General features: G+C 33.4%; 1 protein-coding gene across 1 annotated transcript in view; it reads right to left on the bottom strand.

Moving 5' to 3' along the window:
* LOC107566705 (NACHT, LRR and PYD domains-containing protein 3-like) overlaps nt 1-20,764 on the bottom strand; it is a 168,944-nt gene that overhangs the window by 9,716 nt on the left and 138,464 nt on the right. The window contains 2 exon segments of the mRNA XM_016252234.1: nt 15,421-15,594; nt 15,765-15,938. Of these exon segments, the coding sequence (XP_016107720.1) occupies nt 15,421-15,594; nt 15,765-15,938 (348 nt within the window).

The following is a 20,764-nucleotide window of genomic DNA, read 5'->3' as shown; positions in this document are numbered from 1 at the left end:
TGATTGCAACATGCCTAAAAAGAAAATCTGATGTAACATCAGCAGATCTAAATTAAATCTTGAATTTGGGGTGAATGTTTGCTTATTTTAGTGTCATTTTTTGCCCAAAGTCCCTATTAATTTTCAACCCTACTTGGGTTATTTACAGTATTAGAAATATACTTAAGAAAGTAAGAGACTGATTTTTACATGATGTGCTTTGTTTCAAAATTTCATCCTTAACCTAGGAAAAATATAATTGTGAACAAATGTTATAGCTATTTTATTTATTTATTTTATTACTATGATAAGAGATAACACTGTTGTAAGGTTAATAATGACATGAATTTTGTGTAAACATGCACAAATGTGTTATCTATGCACAGTTAGTAAATGAAAACCACTGTCTACAACAAAAATAACATAGTATTATTCAATTATTTCCACTATTGGAGGTGAACCGATTAAAATCTAGATATACATATATACATACATTATATATATACGTGTGCATATCGCGTTTGGTCTCATTCTGTATGGCGTATCTTGTCAGTGTCTGCGCTTGCTTGGCCATTTGTTGTGGAAAAAATAAGGAAAGTGTGTTCAAGCGCCAGCAGAAAACAGTGTAAAGAAATACTCTTTGAGAGAAGCAGTCTTTATCAGCAGAAGTTAAAAGCAGCTCGTAAGTGTATTTACTTCTTGTGTATTTGTGTATTTGTCTCATTAGAGTTTAGTGTAGTTGTCGTTGCTAGGAAACGCTTGTTTTGTTTACTGTATGGAGACGTGCTGATATCACGTTTGGTCTCGTTCTGTATCGCATATCTTGTCAGTGTCTGCACTTGCTTGGCCATTTGTTGTGGAAAAAATAAGGAATATGTGTCCAGCTGAATTAATTTAGTATTTTGTTAGACGGGTATAAAAAAGCTTAGTTTACCGCAGCAGCCGTCGTGTGAAGGACTCCTCGTGTGCAGACCGAAGAGTGTAAAGACCATCGTCTCTACCGTGCGACTCCACCACGCAGGGACACCGGCAACGGATAAGTATCACTTTTTATTTCTCCTCTTTCCCACTACTTGTTTCACTTCTGTTTCAGTTTTTATAACCATTTCTTACTATGTGTAAGCAGTGTTTCCCCTGCCATTATTTTAGGGGGGCGGCCCGCCCCCCCTGAATGTCAAGTTAATTTTATTTAATTATATTTTCTCTATAGCGCCAGATCACAACAGAAATAATTTAAAGTCACCTTTCCTATAGAACAGGTATATACCTTGTTCTTTTACCGCACGCATTATGATAGACCTATAGAAAAAAATATTTGAATCTTTTTCTTTTCTAAGAATGGCTTAACTTGAAGTGCTGTAAAAAAAAATTTTTTGAAAAAAAAAACATTATTTTAAGGTACTTTATGATATGTTGCCATACGGCAACTGCATACAATAGTGGATCTAACTTGTTGTTTGTTGTAATGTTGTTTGTGTTGATTCAATTGGTGTTAATATAAACTTTAACACAGTACTTACTTATAATTGACACCTTATACATACTTTCCAACAACTTGTGCTTTTATTTATTCTATTATTTTTTTGCTGAATAATGATTTATAATTGTTTTAATTTCATTAAATTTTTCATGAATATTATTTAAACTGCAAATTTATACAGTTAAAACAAGTATAATATTATATATAATGTATCATAAAACCCTGACGTAAAACCAAAAACAGTGCAGTTCATGAAAATTCAGCATTATGCAATCTCTTGAGTGGAAGACTATGAACATGAGCCTCCCCCCCCTCCCCCAATAATCATTGAAAGATCACCTTTTTTATGTATGAAACTTCACAAAGCAGTTTTTTCATGTGCAGGAAGAGCAAGTTCTGCCCTTTTCTTCTTTACCTTACTATAGAATATGGCCGTGCTCACTGATGTAATGTTACCTGTATTCATATTTAATCAAAAGTAAAATTGCCATTTCAATTTGATTATATCCATAATACAAATGCCCTTAACATACGACTAATCAATATTATTTCACTAGTATTAATGTTGTTATTGTTACAGCTTAACAAATTGCAGCTGACCTTGCTAGCTAGATAAACTATTGTAATAATGTCATTCCACTGTTGCACAGTTACACATACATTTGAATGATTTACCAACTAAACTAATTTTATAAAAACTTTTTTGAGAGGTGAATATGTCATCATAACATCATAACAGTGATGTTTTAGATATTTTTGTAGAAGTGACACGGACTGGTCCTTGTTTATTACTGACGTTTTAGTTTGCTTTCAGCAACTACCGACAAGAGACGGCAGTCTGTCAGAAATCTCGCCACAGAAAAAAAACTGCATGTCATGTGACTTAATCAAAGCACATCATTGGCTAAACTAAGGTCTTCTCTTTCCAACAACAAAAAAACGAGAATGTTCTCTTAAAGAGACAGTGGCAAGGAAATTAACACAAAGAGTATGTTGCCATATGGCTACACCATGCGGTAGAGGGTTAAACAAACTAAATAGCCTTATGCTATTTATCTTATTTACACGACGGCATGTCATTTCAGTCTCTACGTTATGGTCGCACTCTTTGTATCACGCACAGTGGAGTTCCGCCCCGATGCGCGCGCGCGCTCACACACACACACGTACACACAAGTGAGCACACTCCCACTCCTACTAGTATTTGTAAATATTAAGCCGCAAAACGACTATTTAAATATGAATTCTTCGTGTCTCTGTGTTAATGAATGGCGCAGACGTGCAGTTTTGTTTACCACTTGTACTGAAGCGCACGTGATGCTTGCGGTGATTTTAGCATCTGCCGTCTCACTGAATGAGGACATAAATACATGAACAACATCTCCAGATCTGCCCTGAGAGTCACTTCATGAGCATTTGACCGTTTCATTTGAGTAAAACTATCCTCATATCATATACACAGAGAAATGTAAAAGTATTCACGGCAACCCATCAAAATAAAAGTTCGGTTTAACTTGAAGGCATTGCGGCAGAAATATATTACTGTTGTTCAGTAGACTGTACGTAATAGGCTACTATTACTACTACTAAAATTATTAAAACCTTATTTTTAAGGAATAATCATACAATATTTTTTCAATGTTTTAATTGTAATATTAAATTACATTTATTTCCCAAAAAACATTATTTGTTTAATTTTCATTACTTAAAAGATAGATTAAATGAATATTTTATGCCTTAATGTAAATACACAACACAGAATTTGAGCAAAAAATCATAAGGCTATTGTAAGAATAAATGTAACTTGTTTTTATGCTTTCAAATAATTAGACATGCTAAATCAGAATTTGGCAACAATAAAACATAAGGTTGGAAAAAAAAAATTTCATAGGGCCCTAAACATGTAATTTTTGTTAAACTTTTAATAAATTGATGTTAAATTGTTTAAGTTTCATGATTTTAATTATTTTAGACATGCTTTTTGATGAATACAATTTTATTTAACCATTAAAAAGGACTTGTAAACCTTCCCGTAAACCTAGGGGAAACACTGTGTAAGTAAGTTGTTGTTTTTTAGCATGTAAACTTTTAATAAATTGATGTTAAATTGTTTAAGTTTCATGATTTTAATTATTTTAGACATGCTTTTTGATGAATACAATTTTATTTAACCATTAAAAAGGAGTTGTAAACCTTCCCGTAAACCTAGGGGAAACACTGTGTAAGTAAGTTGTTGTTTTTTAGCATGTAAGTTTGGTAGTGTTATTTTTTAGGATTACTGATAAACTACTGTCGTTTGATTTGTATTTGTTATTTATTTCAATTTTAGTTAAATTATGTCTGAATTTATTATGTCTGTATCGGTCTTTTATTAAGTTTTAGTTTTATTTAATTTGAGTTATTTTAATACTTCAACAAACTAAATGGAAATGAAATAATGTATATATATATATATATATGTGTGTGTATGGTTGTACATACACATATATGTAGTTGTTTTTTTGAGCTTTGGCTTAGTGTTATGTTAGAATCATTATTATACTCTTATACCTTTTGTTCTTTAATATTTTGAATTGTTTTTAGCTTCATTTTTTGTTTTTCATTTAAATGTTAAGTTTTAAAAATTTGTTGTATGCATTTGTCATTTTATATATATATATATATATATATATATATATATATATATATGTGTGTGTTGAATGATGGTGAAATGTACTCACTTGAGTATCTTCAGTTCACACACAGGATTCTTCAGTCCCTCACAGATCTCTTTGACTCCTGAGTCCAGCAGACGGCTGTTGTTCAGGTTCATCTCTTTCAGGATGGTTTTGGAGGAGAGAACAGTAGCTAGAACTGAACAGCTTTTCTCTGTCAGCTCACAATTATTCAGCCTGAACACAAAAACAGCATTATTTATTATTCAGCACATATTCAACAAACAACAAATCAATAATTCTTTATATTTGCTCACACATGTGACTGACAGTCTAATAATGACGAAACAGAAGTTATAAAATCATATGAATCATATATATAAATCATGTTCACTCACTTAATTTTCTCCACTTTGCTATGAGAGTCCATCAAAAGAGCAGAGAGTTTCTCCCAATCCAGATCTCCTAATTTATCTTCACTCAGATCCAGTTCTGTCAATAGTAATGGACTTTTACCCAGAACTTCAGTGAGATAATCACACGCTTCCTCTGCAGCAGGACTTTTCAGAAACCTACAGGAAGCAGAATTACAGATTAGATAATATTCCAATTTTATGCCTTTAAGAGCTCCCATTCTGAATGAATCTCTAAACAGAGTAGAATAATTAACTACAAACATTTGTCTCAATGAATTAAACTAAAATTAAATTTACAGCATGCAATAAAGATAAAACAACACACAGAATTAAAAACATATGCCATTTTCATGTATAAGCAAACACCAGCAACAGAAAGTACAGAAATGTGTTTTCACTTATTACTTCCTTACACATAAACACAACACATAAACAGCATATCTTTAATTACAGCAGATGATTAAAATAAAACATGGCCAAAAATAATACTAACAGAAAATGATAATGTGATATAATTTAATGTGTCTAAACACACGTGACACCAGCTGACAAATACACTGAATCATCAGATATTCTCTTGTGAACATAAATATAGCAAAACTACTTATCTGTGAAAATATTAGTGTAAAATCCATTATCAGTGCTATAATAATAACTGAATTTTCCCAGTGATCAGCCAATAATATCTCAGCCACCTAAATACTGTACACCTCTACTCCAGTGTAGTATTAATGTAAAATGTGTGTAAAATGTGGTTGAAGTTACAGTTATGATAATTGTCTCCAGTTTCACTGAGAACATTTGTATTATTCAAATAAAAGAAACAAGCACAATCAGTTATTTTTTACATTGTATTACAAAACTCTGAGAAAAACTGTTACAAAAATAAATACAAAAAACATCAATGTTTATTTTTAAATATCTAAAAGCTTTTATTACCTGATGGTCTTTAATGAACACTGTCCATCCTGTAGTAAATCATTGAGCTCCTTCACTCCTGATTGTCCAGGATCATTTCCTGTGAGATCCAGCTCTATCAGGTGTGAAGGGTTTGATCTCAGAGCTGAAGCCAGAGCTTCATAACCTTCTTCTGTGATACTGCAGTCTGAAAGCCTGTATATTAAAGAATTGCTTAAGTACTTCATGATCTACACTAAATAAGCAAAATGCATATAAAGTGTTATTTAAATCATAAGAAAAATTTAACTAATAATTATATATTTAAAAGTAATAAGCAACAAATAAGCAACAAATGCCTTAACGATAGCATCTGCTTAATTAGATTTTGTAATATTTTATAGAATAAAGATAGCAATGTACAAAAACAATTACAGCCTACATAGCCTTAATCAGTTGTCATGACAAATGGACATTTATAAATGCATGTTATCATGTAGAAATATAAATAAATGAAGATACACACTTAAGTTTCTCTAATCTGCATTGTTTGTTTTCCAACAGATGACAGATCTTCTCTATTCCTGAGTCTCCTAGTTTATTTCCACTCAGATCCAGCTCTATCAGGTTTGAAGGATTTGAATTAAATGCTGAAATCAGAGCAGCACAACCTTCTGCAGTAATACTGTTATTATTCAGCCTGCAGAGAAAGAAAAAGAGAGGAAATATTCTTCAGTTTATCTCAAAACCTTCTTTAATGAACAGCAATGACATTCTTCAATGCTTTTGCTTGTATTGTTGTTATTTGAAGTTAATAAATGCTAAATTTTCACCTTAACCAGTTATTGAATGTAAAACATAAAAGAAAATGTTATATATTAAAGATACTTTGGCTTCACTTTATATTAGGTGTCTTTGACTACTATGTACATACAGTACACATAATAAAAATATTAAATGTTAGGTACAATGTACTTATTGTGCTTAAGGTAATATAAATTACATCTGTTCATCATATGAAGCAATCAAGTCTCTTCAGAAAATCTGGACTAAACCAATCAATTCATACGGATTAGTTTTATGATCTTTTTATGAACTTTTTTAAGGATCAAAATGCTAGTTGTCCAGACTGTCAATGGAGGGACAGAAATTGCTCAGATTTCATTAATCAACACAAACTCAGCACACCTGAAAAAATGATAGGTGCATAGGAAAAACAGTCCAACAACACTGTTGAATCAAAAATATAAAAAGATGCAATCTTGCATATTTTTATAATTCAGATTTCATTTAAAAAATATCTTAATTTGTGTTCCGAAGAAGAACGAAAGTCTTACGAGTTTAAATGACACGAGGGTGAGTAAATGATGACAGAATTTTCATTTTTATGTGAACTATCCCTTTAAATGTGACGCATATATAAACAATACATTCATGCATTTGCTCAATTTTGATGCTGCTTAAATTGTCTCCATTTTTAATCATGCTGTATTATCTGCTCCACGATCTCGTATATATACTGTTCTTTTACTGAAGCTCTCTCTGCACCTATACCTTTCTGGCAGTCATTTGACTTGTGCCTGGTGCTGAGGCAAAGTTCAGTGCATGCCTAAAACATCTGTGATGTGGCTGTAAAGAAACAGTTCTATGTCTAAATAAGTCAGAAACAGCAGTTGTGAGCAGGTGGCCAAAGAGGTGGCCAAGAGAACTTTATCAATTTAAATGTTAGTACATAGTGGCTGATAACACTTAATATAAAGAGGGCCCAATACTTCCAAAACAAAGTATACATTTGAAAATTATGTGAAATACTCACTGAAGTTTGTTGAATTGACAGTGTTTGTCCTCCAGTACAGCAGCGAGATAATTCACAAATGTTATGTCAAGTTTATGTCCACTCAGATTCAGCTCTCTCATAAATAAGGGATTACTACCCATAATTCCAGGCACATACTGACAGGCTTTCTCTGCAGCAGAACTCAAAAACCTGGAGAAGAGAAGATGAAGCAGGATTCAATTCAACAGAACTTGGTGTAATCAATAGTCAGTTTTTAAAACAGCACAATTAGTTGTTGGAACAAAGTTAGTGAAACAAAATTTATATGAATAATTCACCTTCATATCAGGTGAATTTTGTATAATTTGTATCATTATTTTGTATCATTTCATCATGACTCACCTCAGTTTTAGTTTACAGTTTTTAACCTGTAGTAAATCACTGAGCTGCTTCACTCCTGATTGTCCAGGATCATTTCCTGTGAGATCCAGCTCTATCAGGTGTGAAGGGTTTGATCTCAGAGCTGAAGCCAGAGCTTTATAACCTTCTTCAGTGATACTGCAGTCTGAAAGTCTACAGAAAAGGGATTTGAAAATCAGATTGAAATTTATTATACAGTTAATATCACTGCAAAATTTAAATACTATCACTTTCTCTTCCTGATTAGTGAAGAACAACAATCAAAAATGGTTGATTGAACTCACCTGAGTTTCTTCAGTGTACAGTTTGTATTCTCTAATCCGGTCTGGAGTTTCTTCACTCCTGAATCCTGCAGATTATTGTTGCTCATGTCAAGTTCTTTCAGACTGGAGTTTGATCTCAGGACTGTAGCAAGAGCTGAACAGCTTTTCTCTGTTAGACCACACTTACGCAGACTAAAATGTTGAACAGGAGAGAATGAATTTACCAGCACAAAGTTCTTGATTCCAACATTCAGTGATTACTGAGAATTACGTTTTTATGACCTGATGCTTTTAACATACTTATCTACAATAATAACTGAACACAATACTCACATCAGTGTGTTGAGTGTACAGTGTTTATCCTGCAGTAGAGCAGAGATCTGATTCACTTGTGTGTCTCCTAGCTTCTGTTCACTCAGATTCAGTTCTCTCAGGAGTAACGGGTTTTTACCCACAATTCCAGTCACAAACTGACAGGCTTCATCTGCAGCAGGACTTTGCAACAACCTGGACATAATAGAAGTACATTGATATTACCTACCATACAGTGATTTATGTTCACAATGTTGTGCAAGGGACTCATTTCAGGGAGTCATTTCAAAGCTTATATAAATGTTTTTTTGACAATTACATTTTTTTAACCTAAAATATTTTTAGGACTGTTGAATGTTATTATTTTAAGAACACTCACCTTAGGGTCTTCAGTTTACAGTCTGGATCCTGTAGTAAATCATTGAGCTGCTTCACTCCTGATTGTCCAGGATCATTTCCTGTGAGATCCAGCTCTATCAGGTGTGAAGGGTTTGATCTCAGAGCTGAAGCCAGAGCTTTATAACCTTCTTCAGTGATACTGCAGTCTGAAAGACTAGAAAAAATAAAAATTAAAAATTTAATTAACATTGCAGCTGAGATTAATTCATCACTGTAATATCAATAAATATGACTAAATCACACTACAGTTTACCTTATCAGATATGCCACAGTTTTATTCTGCTAAGAATAATTTATTATATAATGATGACCAAGAATCTGTTATTGTTGAATATGTGTGGTTTGAGTTTGTTCTAAATTTAATCTTAAATTTCGGTTATTAATTCATATAGGTTATTATAAAGGTCTCCAAGATGAAAGATGAAAGCAGGTGAAAGTGTGTGTGTGTGTGTGTGGTGTGGGGTGGGTGTGGGTAAAGCCCAACCCAAAGTTAAAATAACTAATTATTTATAATAAAACTAAAGCCCTAAGCTTTCACTTTCTTAATTACTGCAATGTATCAATACAAAAACAATTATATGCCTCTAAGTTCTGCATTTTGCAATTTTGGACTTTAAGCTAGAGCCCTATCTTAAAAAATAAATAAAAATTGTGGAACTTAATTATCAAGAGTAAAAACAATTTTTTTAGTCTTTTGGAAGCAGCATTCAAAATCAATTTGGTTCACATCTGCAGGGGCATGGCAGAGGAAGAAATAAAGATAAACAGTTCTTACATGTTTTCAAACAGTTCATTCTATTTAACCAATCCTATCCATATTTTTATTGAATGGAATTTATTACCACTAAAGCTGCTCAATATCAATCTCCAATGCCTGTTCCTGATTCCCCTTCTGCTATTCAATGTCACTAAACCAAATAGTCTGTTTGTGAGCCACCAATTCATAGTTTAATGTGTTAGCTGAGGGCATGTTAACAAAGTGAGAATCTTATTGGTTGGCCAGCTTTCTTTACAATTCGATGGAAAAAAGAAAAAAATCACACTGACATAATGTAAATGTTTGTGTCGGCTTAAATGAACAGCAGTTTATGGTGAATTGTACTCACTTGAGTATCTTCAGCTCACACACAGGATTCTTCAGACCCTCACAGATCTCTTTGACTCCTGAGTCCAGCAGATGGCTGTTGTTCAGGTTCATCTCTTTCAGGATGGTTTTGGAGGAGAGAACAGTAGCTAGAACTTGACAGCTTTTCTCTGTCCGCTTACAATTATTCAGCCTGAACACACAAACAGCATTATTTATTATTCAGTGCATATTCAACACACATCAGATCAACAGCTCTTTATATCTGCTCACACATGTGACTGACAATCTTTTGTAATCATAAAAGTTATAACGTATAAACTCATGCTCACTCACTTTATTGTCTCCAGTTTGCTATGAGAGTCCATCAAAAGAGCAGAGAGTTTCTCTCCATCCAGATCTCCTAATTTATCTTCACTCAGATCCAGTTCTTTCAGTACTAATGGACTTTTACCCAGTACTTTAGTAAGATAGTCACACGCTTTCTCTGCAGCAGGACTTTTCAAAAACCTACAGGAAATAGAAGACAATTTTAGATGAGATAATCTTGTTGTAATTTTATACCATTTGCTGCTCCCATCCTGCGTATGGGTGTTCAGCAAACACAAATCATCCCCACTAATATGTTTCCATAGTTAATGTATTACTGTGATGCTGCTTTTGGTTTTTAGTTGTTCCTAGAGTTTGGAATTGGTTTCTAAAGCATTCCTTTTAGGTGATAATTTTACAACCATAAACTAATGCTCACAGAAGGCTTTATGCAGAATTTATTAAGAATTAATACAGAATGTTTTCTCTAATTAATAATTTTTTGTAGATGTCAAATATATTTTTCATTTTGTACAGATTGAAGAGAATCTGTTATTAGTCAATGTACGCGATACTTTTTTGGTATGTGAAAAATGGACTAAAAACACTAAAATTGTAGCGACAATCCCTACTAAATTGTAATGTTTAGAGGACATTATGTGATGTTTGAATATTTATTGCATTTGTGTAAATAAATTACTTAATTTATTGACAATTGCTTAACTTGTTTACCGTTTGAGGAATTATAAAATCTGTACTGTTTTCATCAGAGCAGTAGAAGTGTAGCAACTGATTACTCTGTTAATGTGCTGTTAATACAACGAGTTTATGGCTTATGCAAACAAATTGTTATAAATCTTGGCCCGTATTCACAAAACATCTTAAGGCTAAAAGTAGCTCATAACTCGCCGATTTAGGAGAAAATCTTAAAAAATAATGGGTGTGTCAGTCCTAAATTTAGGACTCCTAAATTTTCACTTTTATTTATTTATTTTCTACTTTTCATTTTATTTTAGATATTTTAATGTATTTGGAAGCCACATCAAATATTAATTAGGGTAAGCAATTCAAAAGACAAAGGCATATTTTTGCTCATTATGATTTTTTCCATCGATACTGGAACACGCATGAACTAGGACCTATTTGACCTAATACATGGGTATAGCTATAGCTTCAAATACATCGTGTAGGCTATATGGAAACATCTGGATTTGTGCCGATTGAGAGAGGTAGGATACGAGCCCAACTTTACCTTCAGTTTCGCTTTGTTTTGGCTTGTTTATAGCTTGGATTATATTATATAATTATAATATGGCTGCCAGGTGGATGCTGCACACTGGTGGTGGTTGAGGAGATTCCCCCCTTCTATGTAAAGCGCTTTGGGTGCCCAGAAAAGCGCTATATAAATGTAAGGAATTATTATTATTATTATATAGCCTACTGCAATTATATTTATCCATTAGTATAAATATTAGTATAAATATTTATGCACTTATAGCATATGTGACTTCTCTTTTTTATTTTTTGTGTGTTTTTTAAAAAACATGCAGAAAACTAAAATAGGTGATTAATCGATTAAAAATCGTTACTGTGGGTTAACAAATGTACATTAGTATTCTTATGCTTGGCTTCCCAGATAACAGTCTGGGCCAAATCTGGTTTACATTCGGCACTTCTGGCTTCATTCTGGCATTGTTTTTTCATAGTCTTTGATACAAATGTTTTTTTTTCTCCATTTTTTGTAATGTACGATTGATTCTGCCAGTTAAAACAAAAATCACGCTCGTGTATTTATGACATCAATTACTACATTCTTTTTTCAGAAATTGAAGAAACTTTAAATGTTATTGTGTGTTTGTATAACCTACTTGTCATATTTTTAACTATATACACCAAAACTATAGAGAGCTTCCAGTAGGTTATTTTACGGAGCTGTCAACACAGATCCGACCGCTTGCAATCAATTGACGAACATCCTATATATAATACTAGGCTATATGTTATTAAATTGTAGGCTATATATGAAGAGTTTGGTTCCAAAACGCGATACTCACCATTTTTAGTATTGTATCTGGTCAGTGTTGAAAAGTACATTTTTAATTTTACGCAAAATGTGATATCCGCCAAGTTATTCTGTCATGTTTTCTCCCTTTCTTTCCAAACCGTGACAAACGCCAGTCTCCCTTCTCTGCAGAATGCGATATATCCGCTCAATCAATCACAGCGCACCATTCCACACACTCTAGACAGTAATGGCGGCGCTTTGAATACACCCGGCATCCTAGTTTTCCTCATCTACTTTGCACTTTGTGATCATTAAACAAACTTAGGTGATTGTCACGCCCATCTCGTCAGTAAAGCCCGTTCTGTGATTAATAGTAAATCTCCATCACGTGCTTTCAGATAGATACACAGAGCTGTAGATCACTGACAAGCTATGCAATATCGCGTTCATAATCGCAGATGAGTCGCATTCGATTATGAACGCGATATTGCGTAGCTTGTCAGTGTAAGTGTTTTTATTAATGCCATTAATGTTTTTGTTAATACAGCGTATAGCACTAGTCAACTAAATGAATGTAACATGGCAAAGATGAATGCACTTTTGGAAGTTGAATGTAAGGGAAATGTCATTTTGGAATTTCTGTGGTCTAATGTGATATTGTTGTTCATGTTCTTGTTCATGATGAAATTTTCCTATATTGCTGTAATTAATTTATAGCATTAACAAGATGACCCGTTGAATTCATTTTGGGAGCGGTGACTGATTGAATTTTTAGTCCAGTGCCTGTATATAAGATTAGTACTGGCCAAGTTCAGATCCTGTCATATGTGGATTAACCATGTTGTGTATTTTCAACAGTTTCAACATGAAAAATTACTTTTATATTGATTCAATGGATTTATTGCATTTAAAAAAAAAATCTGTTATGGATTTATTGCTTAATGGGGAAAAAAAACGTTTTATAATAAATCTTTGAAAATCAAAATCTGGATTTGAATTTTTTATGTTATTATAACCTAAAGATGCTATGTGAAAGTTTGAAACAGAAAATAGTGGTTTTCATCTTGCCACTTTCTTGGTAAAGAAAACACATTTTTTACTCAAATTAATCAAAATGGATCTATAGCGTTTTGGAACCAAACTCTTCATATATCAAATTATTTTACAAGTTTCGTGTTTTTCCCGTTTTATTCTTTGCATCTGAAAATTACTTCCACTACATAACTACACTAGTCTCCGTGATTTAAATCAATTAATATTCAGAAACAGGTCCCCCTCACAAAAAATAAAATAAATAAATACAAATTTTGCATGCCCCCTCACTTTGTGCACTCTGGCGCCGACCCTGATAGAGGCATTTACATTTTGACTGCCTAAAAACAGACTTCAGTCACATGAGTGACTGTAAATAATTAATTAACGAAATGTACCGTATCCTAACTGCGTGAGCTTAAACAGATTTGACATCATTATTTTTTTACTAAAAAATATCTGGGGACCCCCCCTACGTCGATTTTTCTTTTTTTTTTTTTTTTTTTTTTAAATCTGTGCTTCTCAACCTTTCTGTGTCTATGCGCCGCTTCACCATACAGATTTAACTTTGCACAGCTAAATACAACAGGCTGGGTGCTGATTAAAATTTCTGAAATAAATATTTCTGCGAAACGTGTTAGGTTGCACAGAAGAAAGACCGATCTAGGACCAGCCCCGTACAGCAGAAGAGGACTATTATTTTGTTTAAGGAACTGAGGATGACGTCACGGGCTCAGATTTGGTTGACCAATTGGCGGAAAGGGGCGTATCATGACCGCCCACAAGGGGAAAACTAATTTTGAAGCCGTTTATCCGTTTTCTACCAGTAAAAAAAAAAATTTAAATACGAAAATCGGGCCAAAATCTTGTTTTTCCGTTTTTTAAAATAAATTACAAAAACTAAAAACAAACAAAAAAAAAAACGACTGTTTTCTCGTTTCTGCTTATTTCATTTCAAATTGAAAAACAAACTTTTAAAACGTACACGGGCCTGTCATTCCTCCACATCACCACCAGAGTGCTCCATCACCACTCTGATTGTTTCCAATCAGATTGCATTTCCCAGAAACCCCTGCCTAGGAACCAATTACAGACTTTCCTACAGGAGGACTATAAATGCTGCAGTCTTTCCTTCATTCGGGGCTGAGTATTGAATGTTTGTAGACACTTTTCCTAGTGTTTCCTTATTTCTCATGTTTCATAGTTTCCCTGCTTCCTTGCCTTCGTGTTTCTGATTGTTTTGCTGCCTGCCCTGACCATTGCCTGTTTTGTGGATTACTCTTTTGCCTTGCCTCTGCCATTGTTGTTTGCTGGTGTTTTGTCCCTTGCATTTGGATCCTCAACTTCATTGTCACACTCCCCTCATTACATAAATACTTGACCCTGCAAATTTTGATCTTCTTTATATTATGTGATTAATAAGCAATGGATCAATACATGACACGAAACAGCAACTGTTCACTGATGTAAGCTTATTTTAAAAGTACAATTTTAATAAATATTTAAAGGTTTTAATCACCTGATGGTCAATTTACAGCGTTTATCCTGTAGTAATTGTTTGAGCTCCTTCACTCCTGATTGTCCAGGATCATTTCCTGTGAGATCCAGCTCTATCAGGCGTGAAGGGTTTGATCTCAGAGCTGAAGCCAGAGCTTTATAACCTTCTTCAGTGATATTGCAGTCTGAAAGTCTAAAAAAAAATTATACAATTTTTATTCTTTTTGGAGACATATATTATCATATCTCTAACGGGATTTATGAACGACTTCTGACAACCTAAATAGACAAGTTATGAACAAATTATTGCCATAAAGTGCAAAAGATTTATGCCAATATAATGTTTTTATTTTAATATTGGCAAAAATCCCAGTAATGAAATTCCATCATTAATAAATGCTGTCCTCATGTACTTTCAAAAAAGAATATGAGCCTCAGTCATACTCTAAATTAGATAAAAGTACAACTAAAATTGTGGCCTTCATTTGTACAGTTAAGCTAATTAAATAAACAATAATAAATGTATATAAACATAAATGAAAATACACACTTCAGTTTCTCAAATTTGCATTGAGGATTTTTCAACAGAAGACAGATTTTCTCCATTCCTAGGCATCCTAATTTATTTCCACTCAGATCCAGCTCGATCAGGTTTGAAGGATTTGAATTAAACGCTGAAATTAGAGCAGCACAACCTTCTTCTGTAATACTGCCATTCTTCAACCTGGAGAGAAAGAAACAAAGACATGAAACTAATAAAGTAACAGAAGGATACATTTATATCATAGGTCAATTAATCTCAGTCCTTAAATATTTTATAGAACAACAATAATAGTGTTTCATTAGACTGCAAAAACATTTTTTGTAAAGCATTATTAACCATGTGTAATACTCACATCAGTGTGTTGAGTTTACAGTGTTTATCCTGCAGTAGAGCAGCGATCTGATTCACTCGTGTGTCTCCTAGTTCACGTTTACTCAGTTTCAGCTCTCTCGGGAGTAATGAGTTTTTAATGTGAAGAACTTCATTCAGATATTTACAGGCTTCTTCTGCAGCAGGACCCAAAAACCTGCACAAAAGATGAAGCAGTATTCAATTACATTCCTAAATAAACTTGATCTAATTAAAAAAGCCTATGATTCTGCATGTGAAATGGTTTATTTTATATTTGTGAAATAATATTTATATAAATTATTGGCATGCATGTAATTCATTTTGTATTATTTCATTACATCTCACCTCAGTGTCATCAGTGAATAGTTTGGATTCTGTAGTAAATCACTGAGCTCCTTCACTCCTGATGGTCCAGGATCATTTCCTCTGAGATCCAGCTCTATCAGGTGTGAAGGGTTTGATCTCAGAGCTGAAGCCAGAGCTTTATAACCTTCTTCTGTGATACTGCAGTCTGAGAGTCTAGAGGAATACAAAAAGAAACAAGTAGTTTTAAAACGGTAGTAATTACTCCTTTGCTAAAAAGATTTCAATATGAGGATTGTGTCATTAGGATATTTATATTTCCCAGCACCCCAAAAGTGTTTTTAATAAGAGAAATGAATGTGAGTGTCTTTTTTTTAGCAATGTAAGTGACGTTACTGAAAAAGGTTCTTCATGACACGCATCCACCTAACTAATAATTACAAGCAGATAAATAATTACATTATTTAACCGCAATCATTACACAGCTCTCTGTAAAACTTGATTCTGATTGTTCAGTTACAACATTTCCAAGGTGTGTTATTCACTGATAACAACAGTCATCATTAGCAACGCAAAATAACATACCACTCATCCGAGGATTTAAGGATGGTGCTTCTTTCAAATCTCTCATATTACACCCACTGTGGTCTCTAGTTTCATTCGATCACAATTGCTATCATCTTGCGCCTCAGTTATCAACTGTATTTACTGTCAAATGAACCCTGAATACTTCAGTATTAATAGTAGGTCTGCGGTAATTGTTGAAGTTTTTGTCTTGTTACTAAAACAATTGCTTTGTACACTGCAATGGATTTCAGATAATTAACATGTAAGTGTTTAAAACGCTGCCTTCTCAAATTACATGTCCTCATCTTTATTTATGTGGTGAAAAACTTTGTAAATAGTGATACGACTGTACGTTACACCTTAAATGATCTTTGTCTTATCTGAACTTCATCTAGGCTCAAAGCTGTTTTAGGACTTTAATCAATAAATCAAAAAAAAAATTCTGATATAACAACCAGCTGGATGTACATTATTCCTTATTTGCTGTATAGAGTGTTAATTTTAGACTTCATTTACAGGCCAGATATGAGCTTCATACTGATTCATGTTTAGAATAACCAAATCCTAACCTTAGTATCTGCAGTGAACACTGTAAGTTTCTCATTAGACTGGAGATTTCAGTCACTCCAGTGTTTCCGAGTTTATTCCCACTCAGATCCAGCTCTTTCAGGTTTGAAGGGTTTGAATTGAATGCTGATACCAGAACAGCACAACTTTCTTCAGTAATACAGATGGAATTAAACCTGGAAAAGAGAAAAAAAAAATTATAAACGTCATGTAATATAAAAATGATAACATCAGTTTTGTAGTAGTTGGCCTGTTTTACACATGGACTAAATTACTTACTTCAGCTTTTTCAGTCTACATTGTTCATTCTTAAACAGAGTCGAGAAGATTTTCATTCCTGAGTTTCTGACTTTAGTTCCACTCAGATTCAGTTCTGTCAGATTTGAAGGGTTTAAATTTAAAGCTGCAGCCAATAAACGACAATCGTCTTCTGTGATATCGCTGTTATTCAGACTGCATTGAAAGAAACATATTTGCTCGATGATGACATTACAAAAGCATCCATTGATTATTCAGTAAGCACTCTCCAGTAAAAGATACATAGAACACACCCAGCAGCAAGTTCACAAGTATTAAAAAGGTGTCATCATAACGATAAAACTTACATCAGTGTGTTGAGTTTACAGTGTTTATCCTGCAGCAGAGCAGCGATCTGATTCACTCGCAGTTTACATTCACTCAGATTCAGCTCTCTGAGGAGTAACGGGCTTTTACCCACAATTCCAATCACATACTGACAGACTTCATCTGCAGCAGGATCCAAAAACCTGCAGTAAAAAAACAAACAAAACAAAAAATAAAACAGTAGTTTCATCTATTACACATACTCAAGTCCATGTGATGCTTGTGAGGTATTTTTCATCCATATTTTAATTTATTCAGTATACAAATTCTGTTGTTCAGCACATTTTTTCACAAAAGATAATGCCACGTTTTGTTGTAAATTACAGTATATATTTTTTTATTACATTTTAAAAGATTGATTAAATTGCTAAAGTTGTATTCATTTCATTAAACACCCTTTTTAAATACATTTTTGATATTAAATCATAAAACACGGAATACATAAAAAAGGGAAAACAGAATTTGATTGGAGCCCTAAATTAGAAAGTATCTTACTTTGTGGAGTTGACCCTTTAAAAAACAACAACAACAACAACAACAACAACAAAAAGCTATATTTACATTTATTCTCACGGTCTAACAGACATGTGTAATACATTTCCTTCCTCATTAATAGAATAAAGCGGTGCTGGCAAAATAAGTCGGAATGAGCACATTTTCAAAAATGAGTTCTGAGCTACAGCCGTTTGAAGGTGACAGAGTCAGCAGATCTGATTTTGAGAAAAATCAAGTTAAAGTTTTCTGAAGATTCCAAAGCAAAATCACCTAACAACGTTGCAAATTTTCCTCCAATTCTTTTCTTAATAATAATTACTATATTATTAATCACAATAAAGCTATTATTTATTTTATCTTTGTAATTAAAAATAAGAACAAAGATGCAAATAAACAGTAGTTTAATCAAGAGCAGCGAGAGATTCCGTCTTTTCTTTTAATGTATGATTAACATTGAGATTAGGCATGGGCCGGTATGAGATTTTGACGGTATACTAACCTTAAGCTAACATTGAGATTAGGCATGGGCCGGTATGAGATTTTGACGGTATGCTAACCTTAAGCAAAATATCACGGTTTCACAGTATTGTTGTTACAGCTCTAAAATGTGCTATTTTTAAATGCTTGGGTAAAAAAAAAAAATATATATATATATATTTTGTTTTTGAGCAACATACAGAATATTAGGAACAGTAGAATTTGTTTATTTTTTCTTTGATTTGTTTCCTAAAAAGAAGAAAAATAAAGACTGACATCTTTATTTAACCTAAATCTGTAATTACAGTTATTTAATTTTAGTTATATAATTTCATATCATTTAGTTATATAATTTCATATCATTTAGTTATATAATTTCATATCATTTAGTTATATAATTTCATATCATTTAGTTATATAATTTCATATCATTTAGTTATATAATTTCATATCATTTAGTTATATAATTTCATATCATTTAGTTATATAATTTCATATCATTTAGTTATATAATTTCATATACAACATAATTACTCCCAGTATGCACCTCTTCCTCCCACAGACGGCTCCGATCCAGAAAGGAAGACAAAAAAGAAAGGAAAAATAGAGGAGAGAGACAGGACATTCCAGAAGGCTGCAACTGGAGTTCCTGTTATACAGAGAAAGCAAGAGATACACTGTGTGACACTGTCAGTTAGTTAGTGGCAGTGGTGGAAAGAGTACTGAAAAAATATACTCAAGTAAAAGAACCATTACCTTCCAAAAAATGTAGTGAGTAGAGTAAAAGTACTTGTCCAAAAAACTTCTTGAGTAAGAGTAAAAGAGTAGCCTATTTAAAAGTACTCATGAGTATTGAGTAGTGAGTACTGAGCTGTGGATTCTACCCCCCCAGAATAAACGCTGTACACCGCAATTTATACTTTTTAAAAACGTTGTACATTATGTAATTCACATGATCTTGTTTGTCATAAAGAATGAAGAATATCTATCATCCAGCAGTTTTAATTTTGACTGCCAAACTCATAGTTCAGCATCACACACCATGATATGGGTTCAAATGAGAGCCCATTTCTCTCCAAAACGGTGCCAGTTTTAGCGTTTTGCAATAAAGAAATAAAAATAACTAAACTTGATAATTTATGGTACAATTTTAACATAAATGCACATTGTTCTAGAAGGATGGCAAATTGTTATGCTGATAATACAATTTGTAAGGAAAAATGCATTAAATAGCGAGTTATTTCTGGGGAAACTTTTTCAAAGGAAAACACACACACACACACACACACGCATGTCTCTTTGCTGAGCCTCGGCGGTCTCGGTGAATCAGCAGCATCCACAACTGACCGGAACAAAAAGTGTTGAACTTGAAAACTGGGTATATGTCGAACATCACCAGACCAAACCCGGAAAACAGGTCTCATTGCTTCCGCTTGTTGGAGAACGTGTTAACAGCCGTATTAAAAAATAGCGATATCTATGGACTTTTAAGATAATCAGTTAAACTAGCTAGCTGTTTTTATTGTTGACGTTTTATTAAATTTTTATATCTAAATGTGAAAAGAATAAAAAGAATAAAATCTTTTAGATATCAGTCCGCATATGTGATGGACATTGATTATGATCATCATTGGTTTCAGGCCGTAAGGTATACCTTAACATAAGGTATCAAGTTAGAGGAAGATGATCAGAATTGATGCTTGAAGAATGCGCTGCCAGCAGCCATGATAAACAGTTTGCGGTTAAAGTTTTCTATGCACAATTTGACGAAAGTCACGAGACCTATAACTCTCTATCCAATCCAAATAAAATTAAAATAAGCATGTAATGACCACAAACGGAGGAAAAACCCCTCCCATATTGTTACCTGATTATTAGTTAATTTGCCCCACATGTGGTCCCTCGTTACCCTCCTCATTTGCTCTCCATTTATTCTCCTTGTGTTTGCAGTCCTGCGTCAGTTCGTCATCGTCTCTCCCTGGATGTGTCGTGTCCAGATCCTGCCTTGCCTTGCCAGCCTGTTTCTCCCCCACGGGGTAGTTTTTGTTGTGGTTTTTGTTTATTTTTATTATCAATAAAGGCCATTCTCTGCAGTACTGAGTCCTCGCTCCATCCACTACCCGAACCCTGACACCTATTGTTTATGTGCGAGTGCACTTGCTAAATGAAGGCGGATTGTATAAAATGGATATAAAAAAAAAATGTTCATTAACGAATTTTATTACATCACGCGCTGGCACAGATGCAGTATATTAACGCCAGGGGTCATCAATAAGGAGAAAATTTGGTCTTCAATTTGGGTTTCCACAACA

This window comes from Sinocyclocheilus grahami, unplaced genomic scaffold, assembly GCF_001515645.1.
Source record: "Sinocyclocheilus grahami isolate Dianchi unplaced genomic scaffold, SAMN03320097.WGS_v1.1 scaffold1094.1, whole genome shotgun sequence".
Classification (NCBI taxonomy): Eukaryota; Metazoa; Chordata; class Actinopteri; order Cypriniformes; family Cyprinidae; genus Sinocyclocheilus; species Sinocyclocheilus grahami.
Note: the sequence above shows the minus strand (reverse complement) of the source record. Positions and strands in the feature narration are given on the sequence as shown.